The sequence below is a fragment of the Castanea sativa genome, chromosome 2, assembly GCF_040712315.1.
Source record: "Castanea sativa cultivar Marrone di Chiusa Pesio chromosome 2, ASM4071231v1".
Classification (NCBI taxonomy): domain Eukaryota; kingdom Viridiplantae; phylum Streptophyta; class Magnoliopsida; order Fagales; family Fagaceae; genus Castanea; species Castanea sativa.
The window spans coordinates 6,682,219-6,702,023 of record NC_134014.1 but is presented as its reverse complement, the minus strand read 5'-3'; the positions used below and the strand labels follow the sequence as shown (position 1 = coordinate 6,702,023).

Genomic DNA, 19,805 nt, shown 5'->3' with positions numbered 1-19,805 from the left:
AATGATCATGTTTTAACTTCCATAGCATTCTGCTGCAGCTAAAACTGTTTTGAAGGCCATTGATCGGTTGGCAGTGGTTGTGAATTGTGACATTGATCGGTTTGTGGTATTTTTTTTGGTAGTAGGATGTATTATTTTATTATAGTAGATATGTTAGTTTATTGTGATGTTTATATTATTTTATTGTGTTGAAAACTAAAATAGATCCACTGTTGCTGAATGTTTTGTAAAATAAGTAAGTAAAATAGATAAAGTAGTTTTTTGTGGTGCCAAATACCTAAAAAATTGCTCCACTATTGTGATGCTCATCTCCATGTGTGGACTTCGCAAATGCGAAGCATGACTTCAGCTGACATAGCCATATCACGTGGATGTTGTGGTCTCTTTGTTGGCTGGCTTTGTGGTTGGAGCTTTAATTGTATTTAAAGGAAGTATGTACAATGTAGCTTATTTGTTAGCTTCCTATCCTCAATGATCCATCTCTTTTGCTGAGTTGAGTGCCCATTTGAAGACAAGCACCTCAGCAACTTGAGGATCACATCTACTCAATCATAACTATCACAAAGAACATCTAAACTAACATCTGCACGTGAAACGAAACAACAACATAGTAGACTGAGTAATCTAAATTAACATCTACATGTGAAACTAAACAACTATATAGTAGATTGAATGGCCAGATATTTCTTAAAAATAGAATATCCCTCCAATAAAAGAACAGAATATTATCCTTACAACTGCACTTACATAGAGAGCTAATTAAGCAAAATAAACAAAACTTTCATTTAATATCTTGAGTCACAAATGGTAATTGACGAATCGCATTCAGCATGTCCCTCCAACAAGAAGCTTCTCTCAATCAGTTACCTTGCAACAATTTCCTCTCGTGATGGACTTTTCTCAAGTCATGGCTTTTGTAAGAACTGTATGTTTCCTTCTTCCAACATTTGAGGCAATGTAGACCCACAACCCACACTATTTTCAATGTTTGAGGCCAATTATATCACATGGCTAATTGTCTTCAATCAATCATCACCAAACAAAGCATCCAAAAGGTTGGAGGCTGAATTGTTAACTTCACTCTCATCAAAGAAACCATTAGAAGCATTTTCCCTTCTAGATTTCCGCTCTTCAATGATGGTATCAGCTGTTTCTGCACAGAAACTTCGTCTTACCTGTTTAACAGGTCTCTCAGCCACAACAAACTTGCTCCCTTCGCGGGTTCTCTCAGGGAAGCCTGCCCAAACTGAAGAAAACTATGCTTAGTCAATTTCTGTTTAAAAGAAACGTAGTTTTTATTTTTATTTTTTCAATCAAAAGAAACTGGAACATAAATCGTTGTCACTACCACACTAATCTTCAGGAACCACATACGGTGGGCTTTGGCTCACTTGATTGGAATGGGATGCCCTCCTCTGAATGCAAGGATTTTCTCTCCTACTTTATGTGAGGTAAAATTCCCTAGTTAAATTTTAGTGTTACTCTTAGGAACTTGAATTTCTTTCCAATCAGAACATAGCTGCAGTTGGACAGTAAACAAACTGACTATAGGGAAGAGATGCAAACTTTCCACAAAAGCTTCATTTTAAATGGAAATGTCCCATAAACTGAAGATCTTGTGATTACCTACAGATTGCTAGGATAAAAGCATTTATGCTAATTCAGGTTCACGATCTTAGTTAACATGGAGTGTTGGTCTAAACACATTAGCATGTCTGCTGATCTCCAGAGGAGTATTTAGCATTAGCTGTAGAAGCATTAAGTATTTTGAAAATTTGTATGATTTTTTATAGACTTCTTTTACGCATTAATCTTGAAGAGCTCTTTATCCCCATAATGAACAATGAGCGCCATAAAAAAATGCTTAAGGACCACCGATAGAGTTGCCATCCCTTCTCATTATTTTCATTAACTAAACATCCCCCTCCTCTTTTTTTTGGTTAATTCAATAGTTGGGGAAAGGGGATTTGAACCCTGGATGTCTCCATTGATAATTCAATATGTGGTTACAACCATATTCCTTGTTTTGCTTATCAGAACCACCCATCAGCACTATACTATTTTAGAATTTGATTCTAGGGGCTGAGGTTCTGTACATATACTATGTGCCTGAGGCACACAAATTACTACATACCACTACAACTGCCTGTTAAGAAAACTATGTCAACAAGCAAGTAAGAAAGCAAGGAAAAAACAATGGTTCATTTAGGTTGATGCATGAACAAAAACTGTAAAAACATGACAGAAAGAAAATGGATGAAAATGGGAAGAAAATTTTCACAAAAACACTCAGCAGGTCTTGAGGACAACATCCACCATGTTATCATGCGAGCACACAGAAGGGGGTTTGCCCATTTGAGCTAGAGCTCATTGGTTATCTTTTTGATAATTTGATAGTTGGGGGAGGGGGGATTAGAACCCTGGATGTCTCTGTTGAAAACACTAGAAGATGTCAACTAGTTGAACTACAAGACTCTTGGCAAAGCACATTGGTTATCTATCATCCTTACACCGTGAAAGTGTACATATAAGTGGAAAGCCTGCATGCCCTAAAAGGTGAAATTTACTTACGAAGTACTTTGATGATTGTCAATAAAATTACCTCCAAAATGATGCAATACAATAGAAGCCGCAACTGTGACATTCAAAGAAGCAGTACCACACCCATACTGTGGGATATAAACAAAAAAGTCACATATCTCACATTCTTTGGCAGAAAGGCCTGTTCCCTACAAAGTAAAAACAAAGCATCTCAAAAATAGCCTAAAAATTATGTATACCCAAATGATCTCAAACTAAACTACAGTTTCTTCTTCCAGTGAGCTTTATTGCAATACTGTAATATAAAATGCCTAGGAAGCCCTCAGTGGCATTTCTATCTTGTCACCTTGTTGGTACCATGGGTAACAGATTGAACTCAAAAGCCCAACCCCACCTTCAAACTCTAAAATTTGATTCATCCAAACTGTGAGAAGGCTTATCTTCTGTGGAGTTTTGTCTTTAGAACATTTGGAGTCTCTTGGGTTTTACCAGTAAGGGCACTCATATGATATTTGGAATTTGACACTGTTGTGTTTGATGACATGCATTTGAAGGGAGTGTAATAATTGCAAATTTGAAGATGTGGAGAGTTCAGGGAATCAGCTCCTTGCTTTGTTTATGGTTTCTCTGTTTGATTGGTCTCGGGCTTGAGGTCTCACATCTAGTGATTCCCTTCTGATGTTTATAGATTTGCTTTTTCCTTGATCATGGTTGTGTTTTTGTTTTTCCTTTTATTTGTACATCTTTGCTACTTTGTGATCTTTTCACATTAAGTAGTCTTTCTTCAAATAAAATTTTTCTTATCAACAAAAAATAAAATAAAAAAATTAATTCATCCAAACATTTAAAAGGGCCACTTTCATCCATTAGATTAGATATCCCAGCAAAAGAGAGATATCTAGGCATCACTAATGCTTAGATTGCAACTTGCAAGCACATGTTGTAATATTCCTCTTAAGCCTATGATTACTAAGCAATATAATTAACTTAGCACATTGAAAACTGAAATGATAAAGCATACAAATTCAGACTTCCATACTTAAAAAGGAAATTCCACCAAGAAACACCAAACAAACTAATTGAAAAATAACCCAGAATTTTAAATAACCAACAGATCAAGGAAAGTCACAATAAACTTATACAAACCATCAAAAAATTCAAAACCCCACACCTCATTTCCTAGTAGAAAAGCTGTGCTTTTCTTGAAAGGGTGCTGGTTGACAGCCACAGAAGTGTCTGTAATCTCAACCCCACAAATATCGCAATCTTTGTCCTGAAACACAAATACCCACTTCAAGATTTCACATTCCAAACCCAAAACAACCAAAAAGACAAAGACTTTGTAAAAAAAAAGCAAACACACCCACAAAATTCTCGTACCTTGAGGAATTGGCGAGCGTCAGAGAGAGAGTGGAAGTGGCGGAAGCTGACGTGGGAGGTAGAGCCGTGGCTTCCAAAGGCGTTGAAGTCTCTGCGGCCAACTAGAATGAGCTCGGAGACGCCGAAGGCGGTGGCGCTCCGGGCCAGTGTGCCAACGTTGTGTCGTTTTGCTATGTTGTGCACCACTACGTAACACTCCACGCTCATTTTGTGAGTGATACAAGAGTGAAAGAGAAATGGGGTTTTGGGGTTTTGAGGTTTTTGGCGGTTGTTATGGTTTATGGGATTCGGGAAGAGCATTCAGTTGTGGCGGCCGACCATTTTTATAAGCAGCAAGAGCATAGTATAAGAGACACAAAAACAATGAACGACGTCGTTCTTCTTTGACTAATTTTATTTTTCTCTTTTTTAAAGAGATTTTTTTTTTTTTTTGGTAAAGTCAAATTTTAAAATAAAATTAGCTGGCTCCATTTGCTTAGAAAAAAATTTAAAAATTAGCAAATGCATTTCTTATATAGCCTGTTTAATTTGTTGCTAACTCGTGTAATGCACCCAATAGTTAGCAAAGGAACACTACTTATATTCAAGGAAGTCAATACCGTACCGGAGGCTGTACCGGTTTGGCCACCGGTATGATATATTTCGGATACCGGTCAATACCGGTGTACCGTTTCGGGTTTACCGCTATTTTATATATATATATACACACACACACACACACATACCAAAATCTCTAGAACTATGTTTATAAACATATAATATTTCACTTATATTATAGTAAATATAAAAGTTTATTATAAAACATTATCTCAATTCAGAACAAATTATTCATAGTTTTAGACTTTAGTATCAAATAAAAGAAAAAAAAACACAATATAAAAAATAGAAAGCTTAGTTGTTCATTGCATACTAAGAAAACAAATAATACTAAGAAGTTAATGTAAATAAGTTACCATTATGCCTTTACAAAAATTCAAAAAATTACAAAACTAAAAAAAAAAAAAAAAAAAAGCTTTTTTTTTATGCCAGCACGCCGGTCGGCCGATTGCCCGAAATTGGCCGGTATGGCCGCACGCGGCCGCACGGCCGGTATTTTTCCGCACAATATGTGTACCGTGCACGGTGCACTGACCGGTACGGTACGTACCGGCCGGTACGGCCGGTACCGGTACGGTATCGGCCACACTGCTTATATTTCTATCATACAATTTATTTTTATAAGAACAATTTACAAACATTCACAATATGAGAAAAGAGGTAACAAACAATAGACTGAAATGTCAATGGCCTTGTAACTAAATTTAAATATTGTCATGTACAAAGTACATGGAGGTCTAGGGGAGAAAGGGTTCAAGCTGCGAGGATAGCAGCATGTTGTAATTATTTCTCAAAAAAAAAAAAAACAATGTACTGACCTAATCAAATAAATTGAAGTGGACCAAATTGGACTGAATAGAACCAAATGAACCGAATAAAACTGAATGGACTGGATAGAACCAAAGTGAACTGAATGAACTGAAAAGTACCAAAATGGACTATATAAGACCGAATAGGACCAAAGTAGATCGAATGGACCGAATAGGACTAAAGTGGACCGAACAGACCGAATAGAACCAAAGTGGACCAAATTTTCTTTCAACAAGTTGTTTGAAATATTTCATTTTGGTTTAGTTGGATTTTGTAAAGCTCCTTGAGGTAATCTTATATTTCTTCAAGTTTGTTATTTAAGCTCAAGTTTTATGCTACAAAACTTGAGTTGAAAACTATTGTAACATGTTAATTATAAGAGATTAAATTCTATAAGGATGGGATGTAAAACTCATGTTTTACACCATCCAATAAGTGATTGTCACATTATCATTTCACTTAAAATTCAATACATCCTACCACACCTAATAACATCTCGATAGATTCCCAATTTGGTTGGGTTTATATATGGGTATTAGAATTGATTGAGTGTAATTGTGTTTATTCTTAAATATGTGATAAGATGATGTGGCATGTTGGGATTGGAGGGGTAAAACATGGGTTTTACACCACGTCCTTATAGAATTTAATCTCTAATTATAATGGATTAGTCCGAACTTAATCTATGAGTCTAAACTTAGTAATGTAAATCTTGTGTATATTTTATATGTCTTCTATATGTTTGATGCTTGTTCTCTTAGATTCTATATGACATATCTTGCTAGCTTATCATTGGGTATTTAATGGAGGCATCTTCTATTACATTTGTGTTGGTAACACTTGGTTGACAATATTGGTTGAGACTTTTCTCTCACCAAAAAGTGGGTAGTTTTCCCAACGTTTCTCACATTTTAAGATTATCCATAAGATCATAACTAAAATTATTTTCCTATATTTTATTATGTGGAAAAGATAAAAATAAAATAAAATTATTTCATCTATTTTGAATACAAATTTTCAGACTTAATAAAACAAAATTATAAATAAATTGTCATCATTCTTCCCTTTCCTCTCTTCTCACTTTTAAGCCAAACATCTCATTCTTCCAATGTACAAAAAGCAACACATTCCTTTCATTCTTAGTCAGGATTGAATTTCATTCTACAATCTAAAGTTCTACCATTGGTCCATGTATGTGCAATAGAGAAGCAAGCTATGATATATTTGGTTGAGTTACAAGAGATCCAAGCATTATATATACATGGTACAGCCCTGCAAAATTAAATGTGCTGATGTCACTTGTACCCAAATTATGACTTGTTTAGCTTCTTTTTCCCCCTCAGTTTGAGTTGTTTACAGTTACATATTTCTTTTGAATGCACAAATTAATTTATTTTTAAAACTCTAAACAGAAGAATTATTATTCACAGATGATTTTCTGTCAACCATAAATACTGATCCCCTCTTCTCCATAGGAGGACTTGTCCATTCTTTTTCACTTGTATAATGTTGATAGCATTCCCTTTCTCCTTGCCTTTGTCTTCTACACTAATGTAATTATTGAATGTTTCTGTGTATGATATATGCATATTCAACTGCAATTACTACACAAGGTCAAGCAATGTGTTGAAGTAGTTAATCCTCTCAGACAGCAACTTGAGCAGCTGCGAGCCTAGCAATAGGAACCCTGTTGATAAAATTTAAATCAGGATTTTGTTCCAATTATGAAAGTAGTATAAGTATAAGAAAATTCTAAGTTCCAAGACAGGCCAACCTGAATGGAGAACATGAAACATAGTCCAGTCCAGCCTCTGCAAAGAAGGCAATGGAAGAAGGCTCCCCACCTTGCTCTCCACATATTCCAACCTGTTTTTTCACCATCATATCTAAAGTCAAGAAAAATAATCAAACATACCCAAAAAAAAATGCCCCTACATTACAATAAGCTATTAGCAGAGCTGCCTGCATGGGGTATTTGAAAGAATTTGAGAATTGATATCAGGTTCCAACTTGATCATAGATGGGGCACCATGAAAATATGTCATTATTTGTGAGTGACGAATGCTGCAAAATTTAGCCCCATCATCTGGACAGAATGACATGCCAGCCATCATAAAATGCATGAAGTTCAATCAGCAGACAGCTCGAACATTGTCATAAATGGCTAATTGAAGCTATGCACTGCTTGGCCTGGTCACATTAATGCAATTTGAGCATCATTTTTGTCACAATCATGAGTTGTTATCTTTCTCTGATAAACCCAAATGTCCTATCACCTCTCCATAGACAGGAACATTTCTACATATTTCAACAGTACAGGTGCACCTTATAATACCTTTAAGCTAGGCCTAGCTGCACGACCCCTTTCTGTGGCAATCTTGATGAGTTGACCAACACCTCTTTGATCAAGTACCTGCAAGCAACAAAATTGGAGTGGAAGAAATCAGTTCCTATTCGTCTCCATTCCCCTAAATATGAACTCTTTTGTTTCTCTTAGCATAATCCATCTTCCCAAGAAGCCCATGGACTTGTATCAAAATAATTAAAAAAGACTAACCTCAAATGGATCATTCTGTAGAATGCCTTGGGCTAGGTAAATAGGGAGAAACTTGCCAACATCATCTCTACTGTAACCAAAGGTCATCTGTGTGAGATCATTGGTTCCAAAGGAGAAGAACTCTGCTTCCTTTGCAATCTGTAATCATGCATTACAGGATGCAAGGCATTATTAGCAGTAATGAATATTACATTCCTCTATCTAGGTTGAAATTTATAATGGTTTGCCAAGCTTCAAAGAGAGACAGTAAAAAATAATGTCTTTCCTCATAAAGATTTCCCTATGGCTTAAAAAGTATTTATAGAAACCTGAAAGGAACATTTTAACTTAGCATACCTCATCTGCAACTAGAGCAGCTCTAGGGATTTCAATCATGGTCCCCACCTTATAGTTCAAGGAGGAACCCATCTCGGAGAACACCTTATTAGCAACACTTCGTATCAAACTCACTTGATGTCCTAGTTCCTGACATAACACAATGTCAACTTATCTCAGAAGAAGCACTTTGGGTATTTGATCCCTTAAATATTAAACTGTAAGAATTCTGATTACTTTTGACTTTAAGATTATGAGAACATAATTGGTAGAAAAGCAAATCTAAAATTGCATAAAGTTTAATCACACTGAGGTTTCTTGTTTTAAGTGACATACACATATTCAAAATAAAGAAATGAAAACATGATTTAGAATGAGAAATGTAAATATAGTTGCATCTTTTTCTCTAATTTTAAGCATAATAAGTTAGCCTAATATTACACGAATAATAAGACAAAGGAAGAGGCAGAACCATGCCTGAGGTGTTCCAACAAGGGGAACCATTATCTCAGGAAAAACTTTAACACCTTGGTTGCTCATTGAGACAGCAGCCTGAAAGATTGCACGTGCCTGCATTTCAGTGAGTTCTGGATATGATATCCCTAGCCTGTTGAGACAGGAGAAAAAGTTAATTGTGAAAAACAATGAAATGGTTTTTTGTATTTATCTCGTATTCTTTACATGTGTTGCTCAAGAAAACTAGTGTTGAGAGCTATTTTAGAGTCATCCTAACAACAATGTAATATGAACTCGAGGATAGTCAAATTATTATATATTGTAAGAAAAGGAATGAGGTAGTTGTGGTTACCAGTCAAATTATCAATACTCTGAAATGTGGGCAAGATGAAGACGCAGTCACTGCTCAATGTATCACATGCATTTTTAGTTCAGAGTGATGAGAGTTGGAGCCCAACATGATGTAAGAGGCACCAAATTGTAGTGTCTATTTAGTAACATCTTTATTGGCTTTTATATAAGATTCTATATCAGTTTTATACTCAGAAAGCTTTAATTTTTTTATAATATTACTAGCAATTAAGGGAGCACTAGTTATACTAGTTGCCAATTACTATGAGAACAAAATTTGAGCAATCTTTGAAACAAGAGCTCATAAGAAGGGTCACCAAACCTGCAGCCTCTGAAACCAAGCATGGGATTTACTTCTGATAACTTTTCAATTCTTGAAAAAACTTCATCTTCATTTACTCCTGTCTCTGTAGTTAGTTCGCTTACAATCTGTTCTAGGTCACCTTCTGGAAGAAATTCATGAAGTGGAGGATCCAACAGTCGGATTGTTACTGGCAGGCCTGAAAATTCCATATAATCTTGGTTAATTACAGATTCAATAAAAATATATATAATAAAGACTTAAATGTAAACTGAGTGCCCAAAACACTGCACTACTAAGCTTTCCATCTCTCTCTATTGTTATTGTCATTGCAGTTTACCAAATTTGTGCTCCACAAGGCAGATATTTCATAATTTTCAAATTTTCAAAACAAAAGAAGAGGAAAGTACCATCCATTGCACGGAAAATTCCTTCAAAGTCAGATCTTTGATAAGGTAACAAAGAGTCCAGAGCTACCTTCCTTTGTTCAGGTGTAACTGCCATTATCATCTTCCTAACAGTCTTTATCCTTTCATCTGAAGCAAAGAACTGAAACAACCCAAAGCATGAGAGAGAAAAAATTGTAACCTTACTGGACCAGATAAAAGATTATCTAGAAAGTAAAGCTGATTTATTGTTTTTAGTTAACACCAATATACACTAACCTTCATGCATATGAAACATTTGTGAAGAAATTCATAAAAGAAGTATGAGGGATGTTTGAAATCAAAAGAAGAACTTGATTAAGTTCCTCGAGCTCTACCTTGCAATTGGATAGAAGTTGGGGATATACATGGATACAACATTGTAATAAAAATAAAGGGAATATCTTAAATTTATAATGTCCTTGTTTCAACAATTGTCTAAAAAATTTGCACATGCATATGTATATTGTATACCCTACTACTGTAGTACAAGCCATGTACTTGACTCATATTAGATCCTGTCTGGAAACAATGAACCATTCAGATTTGAAGATACTACCAAAATTCCATTGATAATTAACTATACATATCTGGAAAATTGTTTCTTTTACATGCTACATTAAGGCAGATGACAGTGAAGTAAGAGAAACAGTTACCATGTGCTCTGTCCTGCAAAGGCCAATCCCTTGGGCACCATTGTTTCTTGCTGTTAGGGCATCTTCAGGTGTATCAGCATTTGCCATGACCTGTTACAGCACCATACCACTAAATTACATTATAGAATTTCCCACTACTGATAATACAAGCACTTACAGCAGTTAACAGAAATGTAGCACCTTGAGTTGCCTTATCTTATCAGCCCAAGACATAAAGATCTCCAAGTCGCCACTTAAAGCCGGTGGAGAGAGTGGTTGTTTTCCCAATATCACTTCACCTGTTGACCCATTGAGTGAGAGCCATTCTCCTTCCTTAATCACCACATCCCCAATCACAACAAACTGCATTATTTATAAACAAAACCTATTTATTATATTCCCTCTTATTCTGAAGCAGCTATAATGCATAGGAGATCCAATTTTTAGAATTTTACCTTCTCATTGTCATTTACACGGATTTCGGAACAGCCAGAAACACAACACTTTCCCCACCCACGCGCTACAACAGCTGCATGAGATGTCATGCCACCTCTAGCTGTCAAGATACCAACAGCTGCATGCATACCCCCAACATCCTCAGGGCTGGTCTCTGTCCTTACCTTCAATTACACAAAATCATAGAAAACTTCAGTTCTAATCAATGAAATGGGAAAAATAATTTGAAATTCACATGAAAGAAGATGTTGTGAGTGGAGTGACCAAAGTCATAAACAAATGTGTTTCCTGTATGATGAAATTTGTTCAACCTAATATCATAATGTTCAATAATTTGACATGCAGCTATATCCTTACTAAGCGTACATATTTTAAAACAAAGAGTGTGTTTTTACTCATGTTACAATATATGGCATCAGCGAGCAAACTGCAATGCCATTAGAATTATAACTAAATCTATTCCATCAGTAATCTCAAGCCATAATTATAGGCTGCATTTTTTGTCCAACACAGGAAATTCCTCTTTATTTTGCTCAAATAAACTAACAGCTCTATGAAAGAAAAGGAATTGTGAAAAAGGGTATTAGTTTGAGCATACCAAGATAGCACTCTTTCCTTGTGCATGCCATGCTTCAGCATCATCAGCTCCAAACACAATCTGCCCCACTGCAGCCCCTGGAGATGCTGGCAAGCCCTTGGCAACCACTTTGTCTTTATAAGTAGTTGGATCCTCAAACTAGTCCAGCAACATTACAATGAAGTTAGGAAGACGTTTACATTATCACATACATGTGATCATATGTAATTGTATGCATACAAATTTCTACAGTGCATTGTTAGAGCAGATGTAGGGATCTTCACCATAGAGCAAAATAAAAAGGATTATCAGGAATTTTTATGTGTGCAAAGAACAAACATAGGAACACTAGATATAAAAGACATGACAAGCTAGCTTAATTAAATAAATTGATTGAGATATACTGAATATAGAGGCTCATGTTAATGATTCTGCATATACATTCAGCCATTAGCCTATACTTTGCATCAAAGTTCATTTTAAGTTCCTTAAATGGCAATCAATTAATATCAATTTCAGTTTGACCTATATTTTTTAATTTGCGGTTAAGATGAAAATGCCAATCTAGATGCAGATATGTTTGCTATTAGACCACTGTCGACATATATATACCTGTGGATGAAGAAGTTGGTCAAGATGTTGTGGCTCCACCATCTTAATTGCAGAGCGCATATCAACAAGCCCTTCATTTGCCATGTCTACAGCTATCTTTACTGCACCTTTACCAGTACGCTTTCCAGAACGGCATTGCAACATCCACAACCTATTTTCTTGGACGGTGAATTCTATGTCCTATATTTATCAGAAAATACCCCATCCCAGTATGTTACTAAAGTACAATAGAAATCATTTTATTGTTAAATGTTGCCAAGATATGACTGACTTGACTTCAGGCTTGAGAACATGAAGACCATTATAATCTCAGAAATCAAGAAGACAATGAAAGTAATACTGACAATTAAAAATCATCTTCCTAACAAATAACTTTTAAGTTTTACCATCATATCTTTGTAATGTTGCTCTAGAATTTCGCAGTTCTCCACGAGCTCCTTGTAAGCTTCTGACATGCAACTTTTCATGGTGTCCAAGTCTTCTGGTGTCCTAATTCCAGCAACCACATCTTCTCCCTATTCAAAGCCATTCTTCAGCTACACTCATAAAATCAATACTAAGATAACCTCTACTGATATGTACATAAATATAGAAGTTAAGAGTCTTAAAGTAAGCTCAAGATGGGATTGGCATAAAAACCTAAGCATTGACTAGAAACTCCCCATAAAGCTTCTTCTCACCAGTGCTAGGATTCCTAGTAAATAGAACACCTGTCCCTGAAGTATTTCCCATGTTCCCAAACACCATGCATTGAATGTTTACTACAGTTCCCTTCAAACCAGTTATCTGATTGATGCTTCGGTATTTAATGGCCCTTGAGCTATCCCAAGAATCAAAAACAGCTTTAACAGCCAACAGTAATTGCTGTTTGGGATCTGCAGATAGATACAAGCAAAAGGGGATGGGTTGAAGGGATAGAAATATACAAATAGTCTTTTCCAAATTTTCTTATGCATTCTTTATTAGCCAACAAAAAGATTTTTCTAAGAAAAGATGGAAATATAAATAAGTTTTTGGTGTCATACTTGGTACCTGAAGGAAACTTTTCACCCTTGGTTTCAAGGTAAACATTCTTGTACTGTTCCACCAGCTCTTTGAGGTCAGAGGATGTTAGTTCAGTGTCAAGTTTGACTCCTTTTGCATTCTTCAACATTTCTAACTTTTCCTCAAATAATGTGTGTGCAATTCCCAATACCTCCAATTAAAGATGACAAGGTTTTCAATAAACATAGCAACAAGAAAAGATGACAGCATGATATATTTACTCCCTTTAGAATAAAAGGAAAATTAAGCACATACACAATCAACAGATTCAAGCAGTTTAGAAGGTGCATTTTAGTTTGGTAATTTTAATGTTTCAGTACCTAACAAATTGTGAAAGACTATTTAGCATAACAAGCAACATCTAGAAGAAGCACTTACAGCATTTTACTATAAATGAACACTAGTTAGCATAACAAGCGACATCTAGAGGAAGCATTTTTACTATAGATGAAAACTAGTTAGCATAACAAGCGACATCTAGAAGAAGCACTTACAACATCTCCAAACATGTCTAGAAATCGTCTGTATGAGTCATAAGCAAAGCGCTCTCCACTTTTTGACGCCAAACCTGCAACTACCTCATCATTAAGCCCAAGGTTGAGGACAGTGTCCATCATGCCAGGCATGGAAATCTACATATTACATAAGTAGGAGGCAAATTAGTTCATTTTCTTTTATTATTGGAGCAAAAGTGATATTGCTCCAATCACAACAAATCATGTCAACAGTTGTGGAAAATACTGTGCCCTTATTAACATTACTATTATAGATAAACAATATGTAGCTACTATATATTCATGGAGCAAAAGCTTACTGCTGCACCAGAACGGACAGAGTGAAGAAGGGGCTTAGAAGGGTCACCAAGGAAAGCTCTCATGTCCTTCTCCACAGTCTCCAAACCTTCCAATATCTCCTCCCATAAACCTTCTGGCAAGTTCTTTCCATTCAGCTGATATTCTTGGCATGCTTCTGGTGATATGGTAAGTCCTGGTGGTACTGATAACCCAATGCTTGCCATTTCTGCAAGGTTTGCTCCCTTCCCTCCCAACTACAATCACACACACATGCATAAGCATTCAATATACCCATTCAATTTTTCTTAGACGTCCAAATACTCCATCAACTTGGATCACAACAAATTCTAAAGAAGTAACCATAAGATGTGGTTCGTGTGCATGAAGATTGGAAAGATAAATAAAGCTTACCAAAGTCTTCATGCTCTTGTTGCCTTCACTCCTTCCTTTGCCAAAAGTAAACACTCGCTGTGTAAACCAACCGAAAGACAAATATCAGGCTTGCAATACTTGATATAACCAATGCTTGAAGATCCCTGTAGCTCGGTGACGCTTATCATTATCCAATAAAAAAAATACTTGTACTATAAAACATTAATTTGGTGACCTCACCATAATTGATGCGACATTAACAGAATTAGCAACCAATTTACTCATAAAATTTAATGGAAGACACAATGTGAAGTACTTAGAGTAAAGAGGCCATGCCTTATGTCCACCATTACACACTAAACTCTAATCTTATTTTCCATCATGAAACCAAGTCTGTTAAAAAAAAACTATATATATGCCAATTGCAAAAAAAAAATGTTGGGACTTAGATTCTAGCTAGTCTATGATAAACCTTAAACCATATGTTTGATGGAGGAGGCTTCCTCCACCTCCCATAGCTACAAACATAACAGGCAAAAATATTTTATTCTCAGCATTCCATAAACCAACCACCCTCCTTCTCTCCTCTCTATGTCCCTCCATTCCAAACATAAGGAGTATTTTCGTCTTAGCACAATTCCTTTATCAAACTGATTCATATGACTTACTAGGAAAATACTAAAGCTACTGCTAATTTTATTACAAAATACTTATAAATTGACATGACAAATAATGTAGTTTGTGTAATTTCAACAACTTAATAATTAAATAGTTTAATTATTTTTTTGGTGATTAGTGGCACATTAGTCTATAAAGCTTATGTGATAAAATTTATAGTATACTCAACATCACTCAACTTACAAATGCAAGTCATTCTTTCCTCATTTTCAATAAATGTTGAAAAGAAAAAGAATTACACAATTGTTTTTCACGTCTCAAAATGTTTTTCGTAGGTCCCTATTTCTTAAAAGAAATTATTATTTCAATAATTAATATTTGTTTAAATATAGATCACATGACAAAAATCTTAAGTTTAATTTAGCCATAAATTATTAGCATTTTTAGAGTTAAACTCTAGAGGACATTAAAACTTTACTGGTTAGAGAAACTCTAGGAACACAATTTGTGTACTACAACTCATAAGTGGCCGCGTGTAATTAGTGAAGAAGAAGTCATGGGTCTTTGTGAAAGTAATTGTCCACCGCTCAGCTCTACCAACTTGTGGTAAAAGTTTTTGAAATTGTGGTAAAAGTTTGTGATTGTATAAAAACTGAATCGGTTAACATGAACCAATAAAAAATTTTGAAGCTTTTTTATTTATGTACATAAGATAGAAATTTTTTAACCTTTTTTTGTGAAGTGACCATGGCAACAGGTGCCGTGGTTTGGTGTACGAACTAGGCCATTGGCTAAAAAATTTCTATTTTGGGCCTTAATGTCAACCCATGTCCAGCTCCACTCACTTTTGGATCGCTGAGCCACTGGTTAAACAAGTGGTACTTCGGGCTAGCATAGGCCCTACATCAAATCCCATGTAGGCAACAAATTGTGAACTAAGGACCCACACCATGTGCAAGGAATAGTTCCCTTACCTTTTGGACAGTTGGGGTAGGGTCAGACACTGGTGTGAGAATGGCTTGAGCTCGGGTTTGGCCACGAATCGACGGTTCATAACTCTTGGGCTTGGCATTGTTGAGCCCATTTACAATTATGTTCCCTGAGTTGTGATAGCGTGCACTCCCAACTCGAAGGTTTTCTTTGAGAACTTGAATTTGATCCACACACTTTCCCTTGAATAGTCTTTTGTTGCAAATTCCTGGTGTAGTTGTCCTCACCAGCATACCTTCCATTGTTGATGACATTTTTTGTGCTCAATATCCACTGCTAAACAAGTGAAAATATTAGGCTAAATGATTGGATTTATGATGTTCTTATTGTTGAGACAAAAACCATATAGCAAGAACGTTCAACGTGTGAAGACATGAAATATAAGAAAGATTACATAGAATTTCAAGATAAAATGTGTCTGAAAAAAGCTTTATTATAGATTGGAAACTTATACATATAAATCCCACCAAAGAATAAAAAGAACATCAGGGTCTGTTTTTGTTTTGCCTCAACAAAGGTTCATTTTTCTTCTTTCTTTACAATCTTTGCTTGTGATCGTTCTAGTAGCTTCAAATATAATACTAGCAGAACTGCAGAAACCTCACTACTAATCTTGAAGTAATGGATACATGATAGGCTATACGTTAATGTAATATATAACACATAGACATGCTATAGTTTTGCATGTAAGAGTGTATAAAAGAACTCATTGATTGACAACAAAGAAAGAAAAAGATTCAAGTTTATTTTGGTTGTCAAATTGTTAGAAAAGTAATAAAATTTGTACGTACCTGAAGTTGCAAAGAGAATTCTTATCTATTTTTGAGATATTCAATTGGCCTTGACGAATCTTGAGGTCCAGAGAGCCTCTTTGATTCTCAAAAACCAAAAAATAGCGGTTGGTGTTACTTTTTTTCTTTTTTTGTATTTTTGTAATAAGTCTGAGACAAGAGCTAAGAAGAGTGACATGAGTGGACGAAATTATGGTTGTAGCGGCTAAGTCATCCTTGTAACTAAACTTCAAATAATGTTTTTTGTGAGTACCCACATAAAGGACACTGGCACATTTGCCCTTCACTCGATGAGAAATCATTGGTGGCTTTACTTTGGAGAAGTGCTATTATATGTTAAGGCCAATTGCATTATAAATGAAGCTAATAAGGACGTGTCAGAAAATGGTTGGGTTGCTCGTGTACTTTGAAGTTGATTGAGGGTCAATTCTTACCTCCTGGGATAAACTGTCACCCACATTTTGGGTTTGTGTGTGGGGATAGATAACAGGCCCATGGGCTAATGGCACGCATTTTAAAAATCATATCTTTTTTGTTATTTTGGCGAAATAACCATATCTTCGGCTGGCAAGTATTCAATCCAAGCAAATTTTCAGCATAAGACAATATTCACAAGGAAACCTTGCTTCATCCTATTGAGTGAAATTCTTTGTACACCAATTAGAATCCGAGCAAGGCTCTTTCAAACATGGAGCACATGACAGTGGGCAGTTGAATATAGGGAGGATGAAAAATAGAGAGAGAAAAATAGGATGAAAAATGTTATTTTTTACTGTTCAGTTGAGGAAAGAAAATATGGAGGATGAAAACTCGGGAGAAAGTTTTTTTTCTGGGCTCACATTTTTTTCCGGAAAATGTGGGGAGAAAAGTGCTAAAGTAGTACTTTTACAAAAATGTCCATTTCCTACCAACTCATTCGTGACCACCTAGTACCCTCCTACCTATGTAACAAGGGTATAATAGTCAATTTATATAAATTACATTTTCTATCATTCTCTTTTTCTCTCCAACCAAATAAAAGAATTTTCCACCCTCTTACTTTTCTACCCCTCCAACCGAACACACAAAAAGAAAAACTAAATATTTTTCATCCTCCCATAATTTTTCATCCTTCTATTTTTCTACTCCTCTAACCAAAAGACTTTTAGAGAATCATGGTCTCATGCCCCAATTTGGGCTATTTAGAACTCGGCAACAGAGCACCCTTATCTCACTAGAAGCACTTAAAAAAGTTCATTTGTCCATCATGTTAGTATTAATTATCATAACGAACCATGACCCCTTTTGCATTAAATACAATGAGACAAGTCTTTCTATACAATATTAGGAAGAATATCTGACGAACACGTCGTCTCAGCTAACATAAAAGGATTGTGTATTGTTAGCAGCCCTCTCACTTTATAGCAAACTAGTCAATAGTCACTAGCCCACACTCAAAAATCATATAAATACATTCTCTAAGTCATGAACAACAACATGCACTCTGAATCTCGTTACTTTGCAAATTTCTTTGAATCTTAATTTGGGAGCTCTTTCACTAAACTTGACATTCATGCTGCCTCCGACCTAGCACACTAATTAGTCTGAAGTCTACGAAGTAGGTTATACAGTAAGCCCTAACTAGGTAGATTTTTGTTCATCCATCACTATATGTCCAAAATTAAAAAATATGAGTTATCATATAACATAATTGAACCTACCATCAGATTTGTCATATTATATAATTAAATTGACCGTCAGATTTGACATAAACACTATTTTATTTGATTTTATTAAAAAGTTTGTTGTCAAAAAAAGAAAAATTATGAAGTTACTGCTCAATGTAACCCAAGTTAGTAACAAATGTAACAAAATTATTATTAACTGTAACTTTGTTATTAGTAGAGATATCATACCCAAAAAAAAATGTTATAGAAATTTCCCTATTTGTTACATAAGATAACATCTTATCATACCAACAAAAAAAATATAAATAAATAAATAAATTTACTGATACACTTTATAAACCTAAACTCCTGCTAGAGTATTCACAAAAATTGGAGGATACTTCTCGAATTTTAGATTCATTCTAAAGATATAGCAAAAACAATAATAATAAAGATCATGAGAAATAAAGGTGTCCATTCTTAATGGTCGAGGCAAGTGATGATGAGGGAGCAAACTATAACCAAAAGGGCGTTTCAGGTGGGCCCTTCACTCTATGGAGAGAATATAAGTACTTTGAACTTTGAAGCCTAAGAAATGGTGCCACGTGGCTCACTCATGGACATAAAATAGTTATAGGCAATCCTGCTCTCTCCTTTCTTATCCCTGCAGAGATACCTACTACAGTGGCACAAATACTGCAATCACGGTAGTCTTGACTAATCTCCCATCTTATTTAAATACTAGCCTTGCCCAAGTTTATGATTATTATTTTTTGGTTTAATGTCATAATTTTTCTTTTAAAAAAATTGGATAAGTTTGTTTTGAAAACTAATTAGATAAGTTTGTTTTGAAAATAAGATTAGTAGGAGTGTATCTTATTTTGTAGGCATTTTAAATGAAATTAGAGATATATTTTTACTAAGATGTCCTCAATTTTTTTTTTCCAGTTCAACGTAAGGTTTAAGGGTATTTTTGAATCATATAAAATTCTAGTTCAAAGAAAACAATCCTCTTATAAATAGTATATAAATTAATTGAATAATATTCATTTTTTGATTTTTTTTTTCCATCTTTTATTTTGATTTTTTATTTTTTATTTTTTATTTTTTATTTGAGATGCAAGTGACTAATATTTTTTTCAAGCTCCACTAAAATTTTCTTTTCAATTGATAATATTGTTAACTCACTTAATTTGATTGATCTTAAATATAATTTTATTAATTTTTATTTTGGATAACTTCTTTTTGCTTACACAAATGTAAATGTATTGTTAGTTAATATTTTATAAGTGATACATGCATTAAAAAACGAATTTAATTTTTTTACATAACTTAGTATGTTAATTGGGCTATTTTCATCTATTTATAAAATGTATTATAAAAATATGATTTCGTGAAAAAAACTTTGTCTCTATACTAATATATTTTATATATACACAAACCCGATGTGATTTTAGATTAAAGAAAATTATCAAATAAAAAACAATTAAATTGCTTATGATTCCTACTTTGTCAAATTCTATAACATGTCAAATTC

At 34.8% G+C, this 19,805-nt stretch overlaps 1 protein-coding gene and 1 pseudogene across 2 annotated transcripts; both read right to left on the bottom strand.

The window, feature by feature from the left end:
* Window positions 1-646: 646 nt before the first annotated feature.
* On the bottom strand, window positions 647-4,264 carry LOC142623164 (uncharacterized). Of its 2 annotated transcripts, XM_075796565.1 has the most exons (5): window positions 3,922-4,264; window positions 3,713-3,814; window positions 2,603-2,729; window positions 1,349-1,461; window positions 1,113-1,246 (listed from the first exon to the last, which is right to left on the bottom strand). In XM_075796565.1, exons 1-4 carry the CDS (start codon window positions 4,219-4,221, stop codon window positions 1,388-1,390), a joined length of 603 nt encoding a protein of 200 aa, XP_075652680.1. In that variant the 5' UTR covers window positions 4,222-4,264; the 3' UTR covers window positions 1,113-1,246; window positions 1,349-1,387. The 2 variants fall into 2 exon arrangements, with proteins under 2 accessions (XP_075652679.1, XP_075652680.1); XM_075796564.1 differs by lacking the exon at window positions 1,349-1,461 and having other exon boundaries at window positions 647-1,246; window positions 3,922-4,257.
* Window positions 4,265-6,520: 2,256 nt separating this feature from the next.
* On the bottom strand, window positions 6,521-16,816 carry LOC142623458 (pyruvate, phosphate dikinase, chloroplastic-like; annotated as a pseudogene).
* Window positions 16,817-19,805: the final 2,989 nt, after the last annotated feature.

What these genes read in the sequence shown, in the direction of transcription:
- LOC142623164 (XM_075796564.1), bottom strand. Translation starts at nt 4,221, where the DNA reads ATGCTCTTCCCGAATCCCATAAACCATAACAACCGCCAAAAACCTCAA. An exon ending in CTTTTCTACTAGGAAATGAG is followed by an intron (nt 2,730 to 3,712) that starts GTGTGGGGTTTT and finishes TTTACTTTGTAG; the next exon opens with GGAACAGGCCTTTCTGCCAA. An exon ending in TGTATTGCATCATTTTGGAG is followed by an intron (nt 1,247 to 2,602) that starts GTAATTTTATTG and finishes AGTTTTCTTCAG; the next exon opens with TTTGGGCAGGCTTCCCTGAG.